This window comes from Papio anubis, chromosome 17 (assembly GCF_008728515.1).
Source record: "Papio anubis isolate 15944 chromosome 17, Panubis1.0, whole genome shotgun sequence".
NCBI lineage: Eukaryota > Metazoa > Chordata > Mammalia > Primates > Cercopithecidae > Papio > Papio anubis.
In genome coordinates, this window is record NC_044992.1 from 4,856,645 (window position 1) to 4,879,446 (window position 22,802).

General features: G+C 41.1%; 1 protein-coding gene across 3 annotated transcripts in view; it reads left to right on the plus strand.

Moving 5' to 3' along the window:
- RABEP1 (rabaptin, RAB GTPase binding effector protein 1) overlaps nt 1–22,802 on the plus strand; it is a 115,286-nt gene that overhangs the window by 62,153 nt on the left and 30,331 nt on the right. For 2 of the 3 annotated variants that reach the window (XM_003912174.3, XM_003912175.4), the window contains 5 exons: nt 1,363–1,523; nt 4,200–4,319; nt 13,910–14,045; nt 18,150–18,328; nt 22,201–22,332. In XM_003912174.3, coding sequence (XP_003912223.1) covers nt 1,363–1,523; nt 4,200–4,319; nt 13,910–14,045; nt 18,150–18,328; nt 22,201–22,332 — 728 coding nt within the window. Of the gene's footprint in view, nt 1–1,362; nt 1,524–2,678; nt 2,883–4,199; nt 4,320–13,909; nt 14,046–18,149; nt 18,329–22,200; nt 22,333–22,802 lie in introns of those variants that run through there. The other variant, XM_009189466.1, reaches the window with a different exon arrangement.

Genomic DNA, 22,802 nt, shown 5'->3' on the forward strand with positions numbered 1-22,802 from the left:
TCTCCTTCAGTCTGCATCAGAAAAGCAAAAGTTTTCTAGAACTACCCAGCATATCTCCCTCACTTTGTTGACCAAATGTGTGGTCACTCATAACTACAAGGGAAACTGGACAATGTAGTTTTAAAATTGCGCACACTGACTTCCTAAACAAAATTGGAGTCTTACCAGTAAGGACGAAGGAGTGGAAATTAATGGGCAATCAACGGGTCTGTCACATTTTTTTTTTTATATATATATATATATATTTTTTGAGATACTTAGGGTTGAGTGCAGTGGCGCGATCTCGGCTCACTGCAACTTCCGCCTCCTGGGTTCAGGCAGTTGTCGTGCCTCTGCCTCCCAAGTAGCTGGGACCACAGACATATGCCATCACACCCAGATAATCTTTTCTTTTCCCTTTCACTTTCCCTTCCCTTCTCTGTTTTTGAGACAGAGTCTCACTCTGTCACCCAGGCTGGAGTGCAGTAGCACGATCTCGGCTCACTGCAACCTCTACCTCCCAGGTTCAAGTGATCCTCCTGCCTCAGCCTCCCCAGTAGCTGGGATTACAGGTGCCCACCACCACGCCTGGCTAATTTTTGTAATTTTAGTAGAGACGGGGTTTCACCTCATTGACCAAAATGGTCTCGAACTCCTCACCTCAGGTGATCCACCTGCCTTGGCCTCCCAAAGTGCTGGGATTACAGGCATGAGCCACCGCACCTGGCAATTTTTCTCTCTTTGGTAGAAATGGGGTTTTGCCATGTCAGCCAGGCTGGTTTTGAAATCCTGGCTTCAAGTGATCCTCCTGTCTGCCTCCCACAGTGCTAGAATTACAGGTGTGTGTGAGCCACTAAGCCTGGCCATATTTTAGGATTATATCAAAGAGAAAGCCATTTTTTAAAGAGCTTATAGAGTTTGCCTCAAGTTACAATCTTGGGTTTTAGTAAACGATTCCAGAAATATATCCCTTTTCTCACACTTCCAGGTAGTGGGATTGGGGCGACATATTATATTTGCCTTGGGAACCATAGTATATGTCTAAGAACATAGATTTTGGAGTTGGCCTTAAGTGTGAATTCTAGCTTTGCTTCATTCTGGGCGTGAAACATTGGCCAGACTAGTTAACCTTTCCTAAGATTCTCTCATTCGTAAAATAATACATGACACAGGTTTATTGTGAAGATTAGAAGTGATGATTTAAAGCCTTTATTTCTGTATATCATAAGAACTACAACTAGTTTGTTTTGTTTTTTAGTGAATTAAACATTTTCCAGAAATTAGACGTAAGCTTTTTATATAACTTTAAAAATTTTCGTGTGCCGGGTTATTTTTTTTTTTTTCATAATGCTTAGATGTGAAATATGTGGTGATGTTTTGTAGAAACAGTTCGTGACTATGAGCACCAGTTCCACCTTAGGCTGGAGCAGGAGCGAGCACAGTGGGCACAGTATAGAGAATCCGCAGAGAGGGAAATAGCTGACTTAAGAAGAAGGCTGTCTGAAGGTCAAGAGGAGGAAAATTTAGAAAATGAAATGAAAAAGGTATGAAGGAATGTGTTCATCTGTAGAAATATTTGAATTCAAATGCAGAGTGCTCTAATATTGTTGTGTAATAGAAAGTAATAGAAGTACTTTGATATTTCCTGTGAGAGTAATTATTTGGACACAGACCTAAACATAGTACTAAATAATGTTGTATCTGTGGCTAACTCTGTCATCTTATTCAAAGTTTTGATCAAATGTCACTACTTCATGGGGTTTATCCCGACCACCTGCCATTTAACATCGCAGCCTGCCAACTTCCCTCTGCCGCCTGTCACTACTCTCGTCTCCCTTATCCTTCTCTAGTTTTTCTCTTTCCATAGCACGTATTTCCTTATACTATACAGAGTTCACCTGTTGTGTTTATTGTTTACTGTCTTTCTTTCCTTGCTAAAATATAAGCTCTGTGAAGGCAAGAGTTTTTCTCTCTCTCTCTCTCTCTCTTTTTTTTTTAATAGATTCGGGGGAACATGTGCTTGTTTTTTATTTGTATATCCTAAATGCTTAGCATAGTGTCTAGGAGATAGGTGCTTGAATTCCTAAGTATCAGTTGAGTGGGTGTTGTTGCTTGATGACTGTGTCTAAAGCGAAGTTCTAGAATAGATGTTAGTTTTCCTTCTTTCTCAGTGTCCTTTGGTTTCTGTGTACCACACATTATGTACCACATATGCTTGAACATAATACCATATAATACTTGAACATAAGGCAACTAAATGTAAAGTGAGACATTTTATCATTGAGGAAATATTAAAAGCTTTTGAGCCAGTTTAATTAAATGAACTTTTACATTATTTTATATGCATACACATATTTAAAATCACATTATATAAAATAATTAGTAATTGATTTTTCTTTTCAATTGAATTTATCATGCCTTTTTGGTTCTTATTTCTTAGTTCATTCTTCAAATGTATGTGTATTCATGATTTCCACAATCTTTTATTTTTTTAGAACTGTTTTTGATTATCTGAAAAATTGGGAAGATAGTTCCTATATACTCCATGCCTAGTTTCCCCTGTTGTTAATGTTTTACATTAGCATGGTACATTTGTCACAGCTAATAAGCCCAAATCAATTTATTCTTATTACCTAAGTCCATTTTTGTATTCAGATTGCATTAGTTTTTACCTAATGTCCTTTTTTTTTCTGTTCTAGGATCCCATCCAGGATACCACATTGCATTTAGTCATGTCTCCTTAGGTTCCTCTTGGCTGTGACAGTTCCTCAGATTTTCCTTGTTTTTAATGACCTTTCTGTCATTTTTAAAAGTGCTCTTTAAAGGTTTTGTTTATGATGACATTCAGCACTTGGAATTGTGAAGTCATATTTATATTAATAAATAACTTGATTTGTGATCAATTCTTTGCTTCCTCCCTCCTTATTTTTCCCTGTTGTTTTTTATCAGATGACCTTTATCAGCATCCTAAACTAGCCTTGACTGAAATATTTTAACTTGTCTTTTCCAAGTAGTATTTAATTCAAAATAAAATAAATGATGACTTTGTAAGGACCTGAAAACAAAGTGAATCTGAACCCCTGTTTTTTGAGGGATATGTGTTTTGGGGAAAATCCACCTCACGTTTGGGCATTTATGATATTTTTCCCTATCGTGCACAACTTAGGAAAGTTTGCACCCATTTAAATTCAGTGAATTAGGTTTTCAGTTTCTCTAGAAGGAAAAAAGCCAACTTTTTGAGCCTGCCTTTGTTTCTCTGCGTGTAAGTGTATGTATATATAAGAAATGAAAATTGTTTTCTCACCAGTTTACTAGTTTATGTAAGTTGGTTCCTTTTAATCCATGTTTTTGAGAATGGACTTTGGAAAACAATGATAGTTTTAAGGGTCATTCTTTAGGTTTGTTTCATTTAGATGGTAAAAGTAAAACAATATTTAAAGTACTCTGTTTAATTGGATGGAGGCCTTTTTATAGCAACATAATTTTCTAACATTTTGGAAAACACATTATTCTATTTTGGGTGTTTAAAATATAATCAGCCCTTTCATTATTCATAAGAAATTATTGTCTCATGAACTTAGTAACCCAGGAATTTAAAAAATAATTATGGGCTGGGCGCGGTAGCTCACGCCTGTAATCCCAGCACTTTGGGAGGCCGAGGCAGGCGGATCATGAGGTCGGGAGATCGAGACCATCCTGGCTAACACTGAAACCCTGTCTCTACTAAAAATAAAAAAAATTAGCCGGGTGTGGTGGCGGGTGCCTATAGTCCCAGGTACTCAGGAGGCTGAGGTAGGAGAATAGCGTGAACCTGGGAGGCGGAGCTTGCGTGAGCCAAGATCGCGCCACTGCACTCCAGCCTGGGCGACAGAGCGAGACTCCGTCTCAAAAAAAAAAAAAAAAAAAAAAAAAAATTATGTGTATTTCCTTTTATATATTGGATATTTTCTTAATTGATTAACAAGTCAAATTTGTTTTAGTCAATCAGTTTTCCCATTCCCAAATTCTAAATAGAATATTTGGGAAAACTTCAATTATACCTTGACATTCAAAGTAATGCACTATTTGAAAGTTAGACATTAATTCAGTTTTGTGAATGTTAATATAGTGCCTGGTCAAGTTACTTGTTACATACTAAGTTTTAGCAAATGGAAGGGTTAGAGTTTCTTAGGAAAGCAGTAAATGAATAAGTCGTGGCATTTAATTCTTTTTAACCATAGGCCCAAGAAGATGCTGAGAAACTTCGGTCTGTTGTGATGCCAATGGAAAAGGAAATTGCAGCTTTGAAGGATAAACTGACAGAGGCTGAAGACAAAATTAAAGAGCTGGAGGCCTCAAAGGTTATGAAACATTGTAATCCATTTGCTTGAAACCCAAGATTCTGCCCCAGTACCATGAACAAAATTAGAATCAGTAATAGGGAAAAAAAACCCTGTAATTTAGACTATGCATCTTAAGAATCTTTATTTACAATGCAAAAAACTGCCACGCACGGTGGCTCATACCTGTAATCCCAGCACTTTGGGAGGCTGAGGCGGGCGGATCACCTGAGGTTGGGAGTTCGAGACCGGTCTGACCAACATGGAGAAACCCCATCTCTACTCAAAATACAAATTGGCTGGGCATGGTGGCCCATGACTGTAGTCCCGGCTACTCCCAGCCTCAGGAGACTGAGGCAGGAGAATCACTTGAAGCCGGGTGGCGGAGGTTGCAGTGAGCCAAGATTGCGCCATTGTGCTGCAGCCTGGGCAACAGGAGCGAAATTCCATCTCAAAAAAAAAAATAGTAATAAATAAATTTAAATCAAAAAACTGCTTTGAGATGGTTTTGCTCTTACGGACATTGAAAATAATCACAATAATGGTGTTTTATCACAAGTGGCTGCTTTGTCACAAAGTTAGTGTTCATTTTCTTAAGAAAATGAGACCCCGTCTCATTCATTTTCCTATTAAGGAAAATAAACTGTTCAAAGTTGACCTTGTTTTCTGATGGCAGCTCCAGCATTGATGTTTTAGAGATAATGTAGCTATGGTATTGCTGAATTTGTTGGCCATAAAGACACAGCACAAGAATTAAAGTAGGAACAGGCCAGGTGTTGTGGCTCACACCTGTAATCCCAATACTTCAGGAAGCCAAGGCAGGATAATTGCTTGCACCCAGGAATTTAAGACCAGCCTGGGCAACATAGTGAGACTCCCGTCTCTACAAAAAATTTTCAGAAAATTAGCCAGACGTGGTGGTGCATGCCTGTTGTCCCACCTACTTGGAGACTGAGATGGGAGGATTACTTGAGCCCAGGAGTTTGAGACTACAGTGAACTGGCACTCCAGACTGGGTGACTGAATGAGACCCTGTTCCCCACACCCCCAAAAAAGGAAGAAAGTAGGAACAAAAGAAGCAGTGAGGCCGGGCGCGGTGGCTCATGCCTGTAATCCCAGCACTTTGGGAGGCCGAGGCGGGTGGATCACGAGGTCAGGAGATCGAGACCATCCTGGCTAACACGGTGAAACCCCGTCTCTACTAAAAATACAAAAAATTAGCCGGGCGTGGTGGCGGGCGCCTGTAGTCCCAGCTACTCGGGAGGCTGAGGCAGGAGAATGGCGAGAACCCGGGAGGTGGAGCTTGCAGTGAGCCGAGATCCGGCCACTGCACTCCAGCCTGGGTGACAGAGCGAGACTCCTTCTCAAAAAAAAAGCAATGAGAGAATAAGCAAAAACAATATAAAAATAAATGGGAATTTATCAATAGTCTTGGTAAATGTAAACTGATACCTGTGTTTAAAAGAGATTATCACATTGGATTGTAAAAATCTAACTATATTACTTGTAAGAGCTATGCCTAAAATCAAACTACAAGGTAAGATTGAAAATATTAGCCAGGCATAGTGGTGTGAGCCTGTGGTCCCATCTACTTGAGAGGCTGAGATGGGAGAATTACTTCAACCTAAAAGGTTGAAGTTGCAGTGAGCCATGATCATGCCGCTGCACTCCAGCCTAGGTGATAGAGTGAGACTCTGTCTTAAAGGAAGGCCGGGCGCGGTGGCTCATGCCTGTAATCCCAGCACTTTGGGAGGCCGAGGTGGGTGGATCACCTGAGGTCAGGAGTTCGAGACCAGCCTGGCCAACATGGTGAAACCCTGTCTCTACTAAAAATGCAAAAATTAGCCAGGCATGGTGGCACACGCCTGTAGTCCCTTCTGTTTGGGAGGCTGAGGAAGGAGAATTTCTTGAACCCGGGAGGTGGAGGTTGTTGTGGTGAGCTGAGACCGCACCACTGCACTCCAGCGTGGGCAACAGATGAGACTCCATCTCAAAAAAAAAAAAAAAAAAAGGAAAGAAAAAAGATTGAAAATAAAGGGATAAAAATATACCATGTAAATTCGAACCAAAAGAAAGCTGCTATAGCGAGTGTAGTATCACAAAGAGAGGATAAGGGGGAAAAGCCACTAATAGAGATAAAGAAGGATCCTATCTAAAAAACAGTTCATAAGTAAGATATAATAGTCATGAACTTGAATGCACTTTACATAGTCATGAAATGCATGAACTAATAATGATAATTACAAGAAGAAACTGACTTTCACAAATACAGTAGCAGATTAAAATTGACCTTTAGAGAATATAATCAGAAAAAATTATTAGTAGAGCTATAGACATTTTGAATTATCAGGTTAATAATTTAGTTGTAGTTGACACACAGAACTTGGTATCCAAGAACAAGATGGTATCACATACAGTACTAGAACATAATAGTTAAAAGCTCAGCATTTGGTAGCCTGGGTTAGCTTGGGTAAATTACTTAATCATACTGTGCTTTGATTTTCTCAACTGTGAAATGGGGATAATAAGCCCACATTAATAGTCACCATATGGCTATTATGAGGAACATATAAATCCCTATAATAGCCACCATATGGCTATTATGAGGAACATGTAAATTAATACCTATAAACATTTAGGATAGTATCTGGGACAAGGTGTAGTTATTTTTAGATACATTATCTTAGAATTGAGGTTACACAGACCCAATTCTGTAACTATGGGTTATTCAGTTATTTACATTAAAATGATAGTTAAAAATGCCTGGACATGAAAAAAATACTCATGGAAAAAGTAATTACAAAATATTTAGAATGATGTGAATAATGCCAGATCTTTAAAAAAAAAAAAGTACAAATTGAGCCAGGCACAGTGGCTCATGCCTGTAATCCTAGCACTTTGGGAGGCTTAGGTGGGTGGATCACCTGAGGTCAGGAGACTTCGGGACCAGACTGGCCAACATAGTGAAACCCCATCTCTGCTAAAAATGCAAAAAATTAGCTGGGCATGGTGGCAGGTGCTTATAATCCCAGCTACTGGGGAGGCTGAGGCAGGAGAATTGCTTGAACCCGGGAGGCAGAGGTTGCAGTGAGCTGAGATATTGCCATTGCACTCCAACCTTGGCAACAAGAGCAAAACTCCGTCTCAAAAAAAAAAAAAAAAAAAAAAAAGACTGAAAATAAATGGAAACGAATAATATAAATAATATAAATTTGTGAAATAGAAAAGCAAAAGAACAATAGAGAATATCAGTATAATGAAGAAATGGAAAACCTATACACAAATCTCTAGTAAGACTGATCAGAAAAAATGAGAACAAAGAGAAATCAGAAGTGAGGCCAAGTGGGGAGGCTCATGCCTGTAATCCTAGCACTTTGTGAGGCTGAGGCAGAAGGATCACTTGAGCTCAAGGGGTTGAGGCTGTGGTGAGCCATGATGGTGCCACTGCACACCAGCCTGGGCAAGGGAGCCTGTCTTAAAAACAAAAAAAACAGAGGACATAACTACAAATCAGTAGAAATTTAAAAATAACAAGTACTATAAACAATGTCACACAAATAAATTTGAAAACAGATGAAAAAAAATTTCTAATAAGATAGCCAAAATTGTTCCAAAACAGGAAAGCTAAGGTAGTCAGTAATTATTAAAGAAAGTGGATCTAGAGTAAAAAATCTTATTGTCTGTTGTCTCCTCTCACCGAAAGACATTAAACTGTTGGTTTTACAGGTAAGTTTTTCCAGACTTTCTGGAAAGAGCAAATTCTTATATTTTACAAAATCTCAGGGAATACAAAAAGAGAGAAAGCTCTCCAAATCATTTTATGAGACTAGTAGATCTTCACTACAAGTGAACAAACACATAGAAAGGTAGTATGAGAAAAAATTACCGATCTGTCTCAGGAATACAGAAGCTAAAATTTTCAGCATTGTAGCTAAAATAAACGGGGAGAAATACATCATGACTAAGTAGGGTTTATTCCCAGAAATTTATCAGAAAATCTATTATTGCAATGTACACAAAAAATGATTGGAGAAGAACAGCATATTCGTCTTGGATTCAGAAAAGTATTTGAGAAATTTAACCACAATAACTTAGTAAGGGGCTATTAATCAAACCTTTAGCAAACATAGTTAAGGATGAATATTTAGCAGCCTTACCGTTAATGATGGGAACATTCTGGGGCAGACCCATGCCCAGTAATTCAGAAATGAGGTATAAGAACTGGAAAGAAAGCTACGAGACTGATTCAATTGTCTATATAAAGAAACCAGGGAATGTACAACAGATAGTTAGACCTAATAAGAGTTCAACAATTTGAAAGTTGTTCTAACAAAATCAACATACAAAAATAGTTGTTTTTCTATGCCCCAGTTGAAGGATGCAGTGGGGGGAGAAAGATTGATCCTATTCACAAGAGTTAAAAAACAAAAACAAAAACAAAACAAAAAACTAGTTACCTACCAATATAGCTAAACAAAGATGGGCAGGGTCCTTAGAGACTACATCATAAATGAGGACCTGAATCTGTGTATTTTCCTGAATGAAAAGATAGAGCATTGGGCCAGGTGCGGAGGCTCACACCTGTAACCTAGCACTTTGGGAGGCCAAGGTAGGGGGATCACCTGAGGTTAGGAGTTTGAGACAAGCCTGGCCAACATGGTGAAACCCGGTCTCTTTATTAAAAGTACAAAAATTAGCTGAGCATGGTGGCGGAAGCCCAGCTACTCAGGAGGCTGAGGCAGGAGAATTGCTTTAACCCAGGAGGCAGAGGTTGCAGTGAGCTGAGGTCGTGCCACTGCACTGTAGCCTGGGTGATAAAGCGAGACTGCGTCTAAAAGAAAAAAAAAAAAAGAAGCCCTCCATTTGTATCCCCAGATTTTTAAATTTTACTCAGAATTCAACAGGGTTTAATAAGGAGCTTGATTAATTCAGTTCTAGAAATAGACTTCATATAGAGAAATAAAGGAACAGAAATAGCAAAATTTTGAAGACAAGATGAGGAGACTTGGCCTACCTATCAGATAGTAGGACCTCAGTAAAGCTACTATAATTAAGATAGTTTGTTACTGGTTTAGGGATAAACAGATGGATCAATAAAACAGCCCAGAAATAGACCTACATATATGTGTAAATTTGATATATGACAGGTGGCATTACAGATCAGTGGGGGAAGAATGGATTGTTAAAAAATACCCTTTTTGGCTGGGTGCGGTGGCTCACACCTGCCATGCCAGCACTTTGGGAGGCCAAGGCAGGTGGATCACCTGAGGTCAGGAATTTGGGACCAGCCTGGCCAATGTGGTGAAACCCTGCCTCTACTTGGCTGGGCATGGTGGCTAACGCCTGTAATCCCAGCATTTTGGGAGGCCGAGGCCGGTGGATCACGAGGTCAGGAGATCGAGACCATCCTGGCTAACATGGTGAAACTCCGTCTCTACTAAAAATACAAAAAATTAGCTGGGTGTGGTGGCGGGCGCCTGTAGTCCCAGCTACTTGGGAGGCTGAGGCAGGAGAATGGCATGAACTCATGAGGCAGAGCTTGCAGTGAGCCGAAATTCTGCCACTGCACTCCAGCCTGGGCGACAGAGGGAGACTCTGTCTCAAAAAAAAAAAGAAACCCTGCATCTACTAAAAATACAAAAATTAGCCAGGCATCCGCCTGTAATTCCAATTACTTGGGAGGCTGAGGCAGGAGAACCGCTTGAACCTGGGAGGTGGAGGTTGCAGGGAGCCAAGATCTCACCATTGCACTCCAGCCTGGGCGACAAGTGAAACTCTGTCTCAAAAATAATAATAATACATAAGTTATTATCTGGCCATGTGCGGTGGCTCATGCTTGTAATTCCAGCACTTTGGGAGGCTGAGGTGGGCGGATTGCTTGAGCTTAGGAGTTCAAGACCAGCCAGCACAACATAGTGAAACTCTTTCTTTACAAAAAATACAAAAATTAGCCAGATATGGTGGTGCTTGCCTGGAGTCCCAGCTACTTGGGACTGAGGCACCAGAATCACTTGAACCCAGGAAGTGGAAGTTGTAGTGAGCCGAGATTGCGCCACTGCACTCCAGCCTGGGCGACAGGTTTATTCCTAAACCAGTAACAAACTATCTTTTTTTTTTTTTTTTTGAGACGGAGTCTCGCTCTGTCGCCCAGGCTGGAGTGCAGTGGCCGGATCTCAGCTCACTGCAAGCTCCGCCTCCCGGGTTCACGCCATTCTCCCGCCTCAGCCTCCCGAGTAGCTGGGACCACAGGCGCCCGCCACCTCGCCCGGCTAATTTTTTGTATTTTTTAGTAGAGACGGGTTTCACCGTGTTAGCCAGCATGGTCTCGATCTCCTGACCTCGTGATCCGCCCATCTCGGCCTCCCAAAGTGCTGGGATTACAGGCTTGAGCCACCGCGCCCAGCCAACAAACTATCTTAATTATAGTAGCTTGACTGCAAGCCGTACTATCTGATAGGTAGGCCCACTCTCTCCACCTTGTCTTCAAAAAGATTTCTTTTTTTTTTTTTTTTGGAGTCAGTCTTGCTGTGTCACCTAGGCTGAAGTGCGGTGGCACAATCTTGGCTCACTGCAACCTCCGCCTCCCAGTTTCAAGCAATTCTCCTGCCTCAGCCTCTCGAGTAGCTGGGATTACAGGCCTGGGCCACTGCACCTGGCTAATTTTTGTATTTTTAGTGGAAACGGGGTTTTGTTATGTTGTTGGCCAGGCTGATCTCGAACCCCTGACCTCATGTGATCCACTCACCTTGGCCTCCAAAAGTGCTGGGATTACAGGCTTGAGCCACCGCGCCCGGCCCCAAGGTTTCTTAAGACAAAAATACTGACTGTGAAAGGAAAACTGGCAAGTTTAGCTACATTATAAAGTTCTTTGTTAAAAGATACTATTAATACAAAAAGTTGAAAAGAGAAGCTACAGACTATAAGAAGATACCAGTACCTCTTAACTGACAAAATATTAATATCCAAAATAATAAAAAAAAACTGCTAAGTTGGCTGGACGCGGTGGCTTACACCTGTAATCCCACTACTTAGATTGCTTGAGACCAGGAGTTTGAGACCAGCCTGGGCAACATGGAGAAACCCTGTCTCTACTAAAAATACAAAAAATTAGCCAGGCGTGGTGGCGGGTGCCTGTAGTCCCAGCTACTTGGGAGGCTGAGACACAAGAATTGCTTGAACCCGGGAGATGGAGGCTGCAGTGAGCCTAGGTTGCGCCACTGCACTCCAGCCAGAGCAACAGAGCGAGACACTCTCGAAATTGCCAAGTCCACAAGTGACAAATAATTCTGAAGAAAAACAGGTAAAGTGGCCAAGTGCGGTGACTCGCGCCTGTAATCCCAGCACTTTGGGAGGCCGAGGCGGGCGGATCACGAGGTCAGGAGATGGAGACCATCCTGGCTAATGAGGTGAAACCTCGTCTCTACTAAAAATACAAAAAATTACCCGGGCGAGGTGGCGGCGCCTGCAGTCCCAGCTACTCGGGCGGCTGAGGCAGGAGAATGGCGTGAACCCGGGAGGCGGAGCTTGCAGTGAGCTGAGATCACGCCACTGCACTCCAGCCTGGGGGACAGAGCGAGACTCCGTCTCAAAAGAAAAAAGAAAAACAGGTAAAGTATAGCCAGGTGGCACACACTTGTAATCCCAGCTACTTGGGAGGCTGAGGCATGAGAATTGCTTGAACCCAGGAGCTGGAGGTTGAGGTTGCAGTGAGCTGAGATTGCGGCACCGCCCTCCAGCCTGGACGACAAATTGAGACTCGGTCTTGGAAAAAAAAAAAAAAAAAAAAGAAAAAGAAAAAGAAAAAAGAAAAAACCAAAAACCAAACAGGTAAAGTGTATGCGCAGTCATTGAACAAAAGAGGAAACCAGAATAGTCAAGGCATGTGAAAAGATACTCAACATTCAACCACACTAGAAATTGGGGAAATGTAAATCAAAGTGGGACACCATTTTACCCTAACCGGGTTGTAAGTGCTACAGAGAAATCTGTCACATTCACCGACGACTGGTGTATGTGAAACTCTTCCGTTCGAGGCACTGTTGTCAAATTGTACTCCCAGGTGACTGTTTCTGGTTTCTTATGGCCCTTGTTCCTTCTCTGTACTTTCTCCTGCATAGATCCTAGTACCACGTACATTTTTCCGAATAGGTAACTTTCAGTGGTCGGTGTGCACCCTCTCCTTGTCCCCTGGCTTCTTGTAGATGTCCATTTGTTTTTGGTTTTGGTCATTACAGGGTATGGAACTCAAAGTAATTCAAAGTTACTCAGAGTCCTGCTCAGTAGTTTTCAAATATTAGAAATTCATTATTTATTAAACCAAATATTTATCCCAAAAAATAATAACTGGTAGAATTAGTGGGTTATATACCACCATTTTAAATCTGCCATATGGACTCTTTTACCATCAGCTGAATTACCCCCGTCTTCAGGTGTCAGAGAAAGCATTTCACGATAGTTGCGACTTTACCATTCTTTGTTCATATCACGTGCTGGACTGTCAGCCTTCAGTGAAGCATCAAATGATTGCTTACCTAGTCATTTAAATCTTTGACTATTATTGCATGATGGCCTAGAAGTAAAGATAACTGAAAACAGAGAAACCATTTTAAGTTTGAAGAAATAGGAAGATAAAGGGCATGAAAAGGACTTTGAATGTGATATTAGATATAACCATTCGAAAAAGTTGAAAGTTAACTGAAAGGTTAGAATTTAGAATGGACAATTTATGTGACAGGTTAAAGTGACATAATCCTTGATTTTCTGGGGAAGAATTAAATTTGTTTTGGTTATAACTTTCCTATATTAGACTATATTGTTACTATTTTGAGTATTACACTTAATTGATCAACAGAAATAAAGCATTGTTTTTAAAAGATGTGGTTTTATTATTATTTTTTGGAAACAAGGTTTCTCCATGTTTCCCAGGCTAGTCTCAAACTCCTGAACTCAAGCATTCTGCCCACCTTTGCCTCCCAAAGTGCTAGGATTACAGGCATGAGCCAACATGCCTGGGCAAGATGTGATTTTAAAAAGTATTCTGCATTTGCCTTTAAGTCATTACAATGTGAGACTAGTTATTTGTTCCATCATAATTTCCTCTTTTTCACTTCCATAAGTATATTAATCTGTGAAAATGTCTTTATACATTAAATATATAAATTTACATTTGGGATTCCCTCACCAGAAATAAAAGGAAAGCAAACTTAAAAGTGTATGGTATCATTTTTGTCCTTAGAAATTATCAATTTAAAAAAGCAAAACATACCTGGTGTTACTATTATGGCTAAAACAGACACATGCATATGTTGCTGTGGGAATACAAATTGGAACTACGTTTTTGAAAAGCAAGGGACAAAACTGTTATGTGAAATCTCAATTGTATATTTTATTCTGGTGGTATGATTATGGATGACATCTATTAATTATGTTATTTTCCCAGTTTTCTATATTATTTTATAATTAAAAATTATAAATGGTAATTTATGTAGATGTAAAATGTAGATGTAAAAGTGTCAATTTTTTTTAAGGCATAGCCAGAACTTACCATCATTTTGTATCTAAGATAGAAACTGTTGTAAATTTCAGTTTAATGGAATTGCATCTTCTTTCAGGTTAAAGAACTGAATCATTATCTGGAAGCTGAGAAATCTTGTAGGACTGATCTAGAGATGTATGTAGCTGTTTTGAATACTCAGAAATCTGTTCTACAGGAAGATGCTGAGAAACTGCGGAAAGAATTGCATGAAGGTAAATAAATATTCTGTATATTTTTATCTTTGTCTCTAAGAACCATATAAGTTAAATTGATGTTGACTAATAACAATGACAAATCTTAAAATAACAATGCAACATGTTAGTGATTCAATTTAAGCCTTATAGTTGGTTTAAATGCACTCATGCAAACCTGAAATTATGGATTTTCCTTCATAACCTCAGTAATAACTTTACAAGGCAGCCAGATGCAGTGGCTCACTCCTATAATTCCAGCATTTTGGGAGGCCAAGGCGGGCAGATCACCTGAGGTCAGGAGTTCGAGACCAACCTGGCCAACATGGCGAAAACCTGTCTCTACTGAGAAAACAAAAATTAGCCAGGTGTGGTGATGCACACCTGTTATCCCAGCTACTCGGGAGGTTGAGGCACAAGAATCACTTGAACCCAGGAGGCAGAGGTTGCAGTGAGCCGAGCTCACACCACTGCACTCTGGCTTGGGTGACAGAGTGAGACTTCATCTCAAAAAAAACAAAAAACAAAAAACCCAACTTCACCAGGCATGAACTTTGGGCAGAAAGATAATAAAGCTGGGAATTTCTCCGTAAATTACTTTTCCCCCCACACTCATTTTGATGGAGGTGTATTAGCAAAAGTTAAAATTGGAAAGGGCAGAGAGCGTATTCTGGAGGCCCCAAGTACTGTCCTGTTTTTAAGGGACAGTTTTGATTTCACTAGTCTGGTAGCAGAGTGATACAGAAATTGACTCTGTTTTCCAGGGGCACATTCTTTCCCCACTAAAATATTATTAAAATAACCCAAACTTTGAGTAAAGTTTTGGCCTTCAGGAAACAGTTTCCAAGTGTGCTATTGCAATAAAAAGACACTCATATTCTTAAAGGTGTCCAAAAGAGCTAGTTCAGTTTAAACTATGTCCCTCTAACACTTCCAGAAATAATGTAAATTATTGAGACTACCAAACCTTCCTAATAACCCTTGAAAAGTACCTGAGAAGGTTGGCCGGGCGCGGTGGCTCAAGCCTGTAATCCCAGCACTTTGGGAGGCCGAGACGGCGGATCAGGAGATCGGGAGATCGAGACCATCGGCTAACACGGTGAAACCCCGTCTCTGCTAAAAAATACAAAAAACTAGCCGGGTGAGGTGGCGGGCGCCTGTAGCCCCAGCTACTCGGGAGGCTGAGGCAGGAGAATGGCGTGAACCCGGGAGGCGGAGCTTGCAGTGAGCTGAGATCCAGGCACTGCACTCCAGCCTGGGCGACAGAGCAAGACTCTGTCTCAAAAAAAAGATAAAAGTACCTGACCTGAGAAGGTTAATTAAAATGAGGAAGGACGTGGAGTAATTTCCATACTGAAACACTCACAATAAAAAATAGAGTCTTTTTTTTGAGACGGAGGTTCGTTCTTGTCGCCTAGGCTGGAGTGCAATGGTGCGATCTCAGCTCACTGCAACCTCCACCTCCTGGGTTCAAGTGATTCTCCTGCTTCAGCCTCCCGAGTACCTGGGATTATAGGATGTGCCACCACGCCTGGCTAATTTTGTATTTTTATTAGAGATGGGGTGTTTCTCCATGTTGGTCAGGCCGGTCTCAAACTCCCGACCTCAGGTGATCCACCTGCCTCAGCCTCCCAAAGTGCTGGGATTACAGGTGTAAGCCACCACGCCCGGCCCAGATAGGCTTCTTTTTTTTTTTTTTTTTTTTTTTTTTTTTTGAGACGGAGTCTCGCTCTGTCGCCCGGGCTGGAGTGCAGTGGCCGGATCTCAGCTCACTGCAAGCTCCGCCTCCCGGGTTTACGCCATTCTCCTGCCTCAGCCTCCCAAGTAACTGGGACTACAGGTGCCCGCCATCTCGCCCGGCTAGTTTTTTGTATTTTTTAGTAGAGACGGGATTTCACCGTGTTCGCCAGGATGGTCTCGATCTTCTGACCTCGTGATCCACCCGTCTCGGCCTCCCAAAGTGCTGGGATTAAGAAGTTGTCCTTAAATGGAGTTTTGGAAGGTGGGTAGGTGCTTGTCAGCTACTCAGAAGCATGGCATTCAAGGTCATTTGCATGTGTTGCAGTTAGGTAAGGAAGTCTAAGAAAAGCAGTTCAGCACAATTAGAATACAAGAGGCAATGGGCAAAATGTGAGATTGGAGCAGTAGAAACAGACCAGTACATAGAGGTTTTATGCTAAGAATATTGGACTTGATCATCTGGGCAGTTCGGAGCCTCTGAAGGTTTTTTTATTTTCTTTTTTTTTTGAGTTGGAGTCTTGCCCTTGTCACCCAGGCTGGAGTGCAGTGGTGTGATCTCGGCTCACTGCAAGCTCCGCCTCCTGGGTTCATGCCACTCTCCTGCCTCAGCCTCCCAAGTAGCTGGAACTACAGGTGTGCGCCACCACGCCCGGCTAATTTTTTTTGTATTTTTAGTAGAGATGGGGTTTCACTGTGTTAGCCAGGATGGTCTTGATCTCCTGACCTCGTGATCCACCCGCCTCAGCCTCCCAAAGTGGTGGGATTACAGGCGTGAGCCACTGCGCCCAGCCTATTTTCTCTGAAATAATAGTTTTATTAAGATAAAATTTGCATGCCATAAAGTTCACTCGTTAAAGTATACAATTCAGTAGTTTTTAATATATTCACAAAATTGTGCCCTATCACCACTGTCTACTTCCAAAACATTTTCATCACCTCAAAAAGAAATCCTGTACCCATTTACTGTCGCTTCCTATGTCTTACCTCCAGCCCTTGGCAACCACTAATCTCCTTTCTATCTCTGTGGACTTGCCTGTTCTGGACTTTGATGTGAACGGGATTTTGGAATATGTGCCTTTTTGTGTCTGGGTTCAGTGGAGGGTTTTTGACTGGAGAGTGGTAATATTTGTTTTGCATTTTAGAAAGTTCAATCTAATAGCACTGTGGTGAATAGAATAGGGAGGGCAAGACTGAGGGCAGAAGAATGAAAAAGGGGCCTCTGTTGTAGTTGTTTAAGTCATAAGCGCTGGTCTAAGGCAGAAGCCAGAAGATAGATGTATCATATTGCAGAGGAGGCCGAATTAGCAGGTCTCTGTCATAGCTGAATATGTTGGGGTGAGGAAAAGTCAGAAGTATGAGCTGTCTCGGGTTTCTGACTTGGTAGATGGGTAGATGGATCATGCTACCTCCTCTCTTTTCAGTAGAAGATGGCTGAGCTGATGAGTATCAACAACACATACCGTTTTACAAAGATTCCTTGACCTGTCATAAGAAGTCTATATTAACCGGACCCAGTGAGGATTTCTGGATAACAGATTTATCAGAATGTATTAAACACAATTAGGAGTGTTTATTCCACCTTTGGCCTTTGGAGCAATGTTTCCCAAAGTATATTCTCTAGAATACTTGTTATTTGAGTTGTACTGTGAAAAGTTTTTTTTTTCTTTTGTGAAATAGATTTAGGAAAGGCTATATTATATATCACCTTCCAAGAAAACACAGACATAATTAAGACCCCGAGTTCAAAGTCCTGCAGTAAAGAAATCTTTTTTTTTTTTTTTTTTTTTTTTTGAGACGGAGTCTTACGCTGTCGCCCAGGTTGGAGTGCAGTGGCGCAATCTCGGCTCACTGCAAGCTCCGCCTCCTGGGTTCACGCCATTCTCCTGCCTCAGCCTCCTGAGTAGCTGGGACTACAGGCGCCCGCCACCGCGCTCGGCTAATTTTTTGTATTTTTAGTAGAGACGGGGTTTCACTGTGGTCTCGATCTCCTGACCTTGTGATCCGCCCGCCTCGGCCTCCCAAAGTGCTGGGATTACAGGCGTGAGCCACCGCGCCCGGCCAGAAATCTTTAAAAATTTATTTAATTATGGAGGAGCCTTTGCAAAATAATAATAATAATAATAATAATAAATTTATCCCTTTAACCTGAAGTTTCTAAGACTTTACTAAGCACAGAAATCTTTCTTTGCTGTGTTCCTACGAGTCCACTTTGGGAGACTCTGCTTTAAAGAGATGATGTGGGGATAGGTTGCCCCTTGGTCCAGCTAAGAATAGAATCCTAGAGATGTGGACCATTGGTCAGACCTGGCTAGGAGCCCTGTGCTAAAGAAATTGCCTACATTAAAATTCAGTGTTTTTGATTTGTGGTGGGGGGTTCCTAAACAGTTTGCCATCTCTTGGAGCAAGAGCGACAACAACACAACCAGTTAAAGCATACGTGGCAGAAGGCCAATGACCAGTTTCTGGAATCTCAGCGTTTACTGATGAGAGACATGCAGCGAATGGAGATTGTGCTAACTTCAGAACAGCTCCGACAAGTTGAAGAACTGAAGAAGAAAGATCAGGTGAATAGAAGTTTTGAGGACTGATTTGCCTTGTCAGTAATGTCCCCCACCACATGTGATTGCATTACCTTATGTGTATTAGAGACTGACTTAAGCTGCAACAAGGTGATATGTGCCACTTTTAAAAACATGACAGCTACATTTGAGGGGCTTTGTTTTTCATCTTTAGAAAGGGCCTCCTCTAGGGGGTGGGGAAACTGATTTAGAAATGGTCTTCAGTGACTGCAGGATGCAGCAGTGCATACTTCGGAGAAAATCTTTCTCTCCCCTGCTGACCAGTTCTCCCAGTGCTCCTGGGTTTTATCAGTCCAGGCCAAGTCTTGGGTGACATTGCTGTAAAACAAGCTTGTCCAACCTGCAGCCCTTGGCTTTGAATGCAACCCAACAGAAATTTGTAAACTTTGTTAAAACGTTATGAGATTTCTTTTGCAATCTTTTTTTGTTTGTTTGTTTTAGCTCATCAGCTGTCGTTAGTGTATTTTGTGTGTAACCAAGACAGTTCTTCTTCATTGTGGCCCAGGGAAGCCAAAAGATTGGACACCCTGCTCTAAAAGCTCTACTAGGTGACATGATATGAATGGAGAGGCTGAGTAATAGGAGGTGGCAGATGTTCAGAGCGCTGCATATTTAGGTTCCTGTCTTCTCCTTATCTTTCAGTTATTTAAATTGCATGAATTATATATATATATATTTTTACACATTATCATAATTTTTTTGTTTTAAATACAGTGGAAAAAATAAATATGAAGTGATCAAGTGAAAAATCTTCCTTAACATCTCCCACACCTCCCCTTGTCAGAAGATTGTTTTACCATTTGGTAGAGAGTCTTCTAAACCAGTTCTGTGTGTTCATGATACACATTTAGGGTATAGTTTTCCTCTTACACAACTATGGTTATATACTATAAGTATTTATTCTAGGCAGGGCATGGTGGTTCACGTCTATAATCCCAATACTTTGGGAGGCTGAGGCGGGAGGATTGCTTGAGCCCAAGAGGTCAAGACCAGCCTGGGCCATATAGTGAGACTCTGTTTCTACAAAAAATAAAAAAATAAAAAAAATAGCTGGGCATGGTGGCACGTGCCTGTAGTTCCAGCTACTTGGGAGGCTGAGGTGGGAGGATCACTTGATCCTGGAGGCGGAGGCTGCAGTGAGCTGTGATCACACTACTGCACTTCAGCTGTGGGTTACAAAGCAAGATCTTGTCTCAAAAAAAAGTGTATGTATTTCCCATATGCATTATCCTGGATATATTTTCATATCAACGTTGTATTTTGCTCTTGACTGTGGCATGGAGGCACCCTGTTGATTTACCCTTTCTCCTTGTAGTGGGCATCTAGGTGGTCCCCCTTTTCTTGTCATCTCAAATAATGTTGCAGCTAAATCCTTGACCATATTGTGTATGTGTGCAGATATTTCCCTAGGATAGCTATGTAAAAGTGTTCCCTGCCTTTCTAAGTATCTTGTCAAACATTTCAAATTGCTTTATGTGACTTAGGTTAGATTTTGTTTTGCAAAGTTTCTTCTTTTTTAAATTTCCTTTTTGTGTCTTAATTTGGACTCATTCGTCTTACATGTAGTCAAAGCCAACATAAGGATTTTTTTTTTTTTTTTGAGACAGGGTTTCACTCCAGTCACCCAGGCTGGAGTGCAGTGGCACAATCTTGGCTCACTGCAACCTCCGCCTCTCGGGCTCAAGCGATTCTTCTGTCTCAGCTGCCCAAGTAGCTGGGACTACAGGCGTGTGCCACCACGCCTGGCTAATTTTTGTATTTTTAGTAGACACAGTGTTTCACCACGTTGCCCAGGCTGGTCTCAAACTCCTGACCTCTAGTGATCTGCCTGTCTCAGCCTCCCAAAGTACTGGGATTACAGGCGTGAGCCACCACGACCCCCTGACATAAGGATTTAGATTCTAAAGTACAGATCTTATCCTGCCTCCCCTGCCGCCCATTAAAAGAGTCTAAATGTGGCCGGGTGCAGTGGCTCACATCTGTAATCCCAGCACTTTGGGAGTCCAAGGCGGGTGGATCACCTCAGGTCAGGAGTCTGAGACCACCCTGGTCAACATGGCAAAAGCCTGTCTCTACTAAAAATACAAAAATTAGCCGGGTTTGGTGGCACGTGTGTGGAGTCCCAGCTACTTGGGAAGCTGAGGCAGGAGAATCACTTGAACCTGGGAGGCGGAGGTTGCAGTGAGCTGAGATCGCATCATGCCTTCCAGCCTGGGTGACAGAGTGAGACTCTGTCTCAAAAAAACAAAAACAAAAAGAGTCTAAACTTTACTAAGATGATCATGTAAAACTTTTGAACATTTATTGAGCTCTTACTGTGTGCTAGCATTGTGCTAAGGCTTTATGTATAAATCTTTATCTCAAGTGCTTATCAAAAAAAAAAAAAAAAACTGAACTCCCCATAAGTGGTAGGGACTACAGTTATACAGTTCCTGTGTTCTAGAGTAGTGAACAGGCTGAGAGGTAATGTATGGCCCATCTGAGGCTTGAACAATCTCTGATTCCAGAGTCTGAGTGCTTACTCACCACCTCTTTCTCCGTGTCTTTTACTTCTCCTGTGCCTGCCCATTTTTCATCCATATAAAATTACACAGAATTCCCCCACAGGCCTGCTTTTCCATGTTTCTGTCTTTTGCATGTGCTTCCTTTCTCCCTGGAACCCTTAATTTTCTCTTCTCATGCAACTGGCAAACTTACCTTACTGATCTTTCAAGATTCAGCTGAAGTGTTACCTCCTTTGGGCCCCCTTTGCTGGTTCCTTCAGATGAAATCAGTCATTGTTTTTCCTCCTTCTTTATAACCTTGTACATACTTGTAAGTGTGTGTCTCTCCTCACTAGGCTGTTTTAGGGTACACTGAAGGTATAAGATATCTCACTCATCTTTGTTGAGTGAATTATTCTATTAACTTTAATCATTCCTAAGGTATAAGGTATCTCACTCATCTTTGTTGAATGAATTATTCTATCAACTTTAATCATTCCTTTTGTATTCATATACATTTGTTAATGTTTCTAATGGATGTGTAACATTATAAAAACTTTTTTGGGAGTGGTGTGGTGTCTCACGCCTGTATTCCCAACGCGTTGAGAGGCCAAGGCGGGAGGATCTCTTGAGCCTGGGAGTTTGAGACCAGCCAGGACAATAGCGTGAGATCCCATCTATACAAAAAAACCCCAAAAAATTAGCCAGGCATGGTGGTGCATGCCTGTGATCCTGGCTACACGAGAGGCTGAGGCAGGAGGATTGCTTGAGTCCAGGAGTTCAAGACCAGCCTCGGCAACAAAGTGAAACCCTGTCTCTACAAAAAATAAAAAAATTAGGCAGTCGTGATGGCACATGCCTATGATCCCAGCTATATGAGAGGATGAGGTGGGAGAATTGCTTGAGCCCAGGAGATCGAGGCTGCAGTGAACCATGTTTGCACCACTGCATTCCAGCCTGAGTGTCAGAGCAAGACCTTGTCTCAAAAACAGACTTTTTCGTATTTATTTTCTACAGTAATCACAAGGAATGTTCTGTGTAAAAAAAATTTTTTTTTTTTTTTCATGGATCATTTGAAGAGTCAGTTTTGCTTTCTTTTGTTTTGCCTAACTTTATGCAGTATACTTTTCTTGGAAGCTGCTTCCTGATTTCTTCTTTATACCAGGGTTCTTAGTTTGTGCTTATAGTATTAAAATATTTTGTCATTTCCAGAGGCCCTTATATGGGATTATAAACAAAGAAGCGTAAGTGTCCAGTTTTCTTGTATCATAATGCTCTGTTCTTTCTTATTTGTTTTGAATGGTTAAAGAACTATGTCACTTATTAAGTAGGTTACTTGGGTCACATATATGTTTTTTTCTTCCTAACTTTTAGGAGGATGATGAACAACAGAGACTCAATAAGAGAAAGGATCACAAAAAAACAGATGTTGAGGAAGAAATAAAAATACCAGTAGTGTGTGCTTTAACTCAAGAAGAATCTTCAGCCCAGTTATCAAATGAAGAGGTATAGTGAGTCTATAATTAAAGTCATTATATACACAATGTCAACAATTTTAGCTTACTCATACATCAGTTAATTACATTGTCCATATGAGAAGTGAGAAGTTCATTTTTTCTAACTAGGTGAAAGCTAGATAAAAATGACAGTATTTATTTTCAGTTGTTTTTATGGCATTATAGGTAGCACTGTTTGAAACCTGTTGTAGCTTCATTCACTGTCTGAAATAATTAGATGTTCTTTTTCCCAGTATTTCCCAAATTTAATGCATTAAAATAAACCTTTAAATAATGTCTGCAAAATCTTTTTTGATGTGAATAGTACATATTGCTAATACTTGTCTTTTTTGTTTAAAAGAGATTATCTAAAGCGCTGAAATGCTTAACTCCCTATAGCATATATATGAGTATTAACCAGTATTAGGTTTTCATCCCTGACGGCAGTGGGTGAGGTTTGGCAGATTGCAACAACACAGG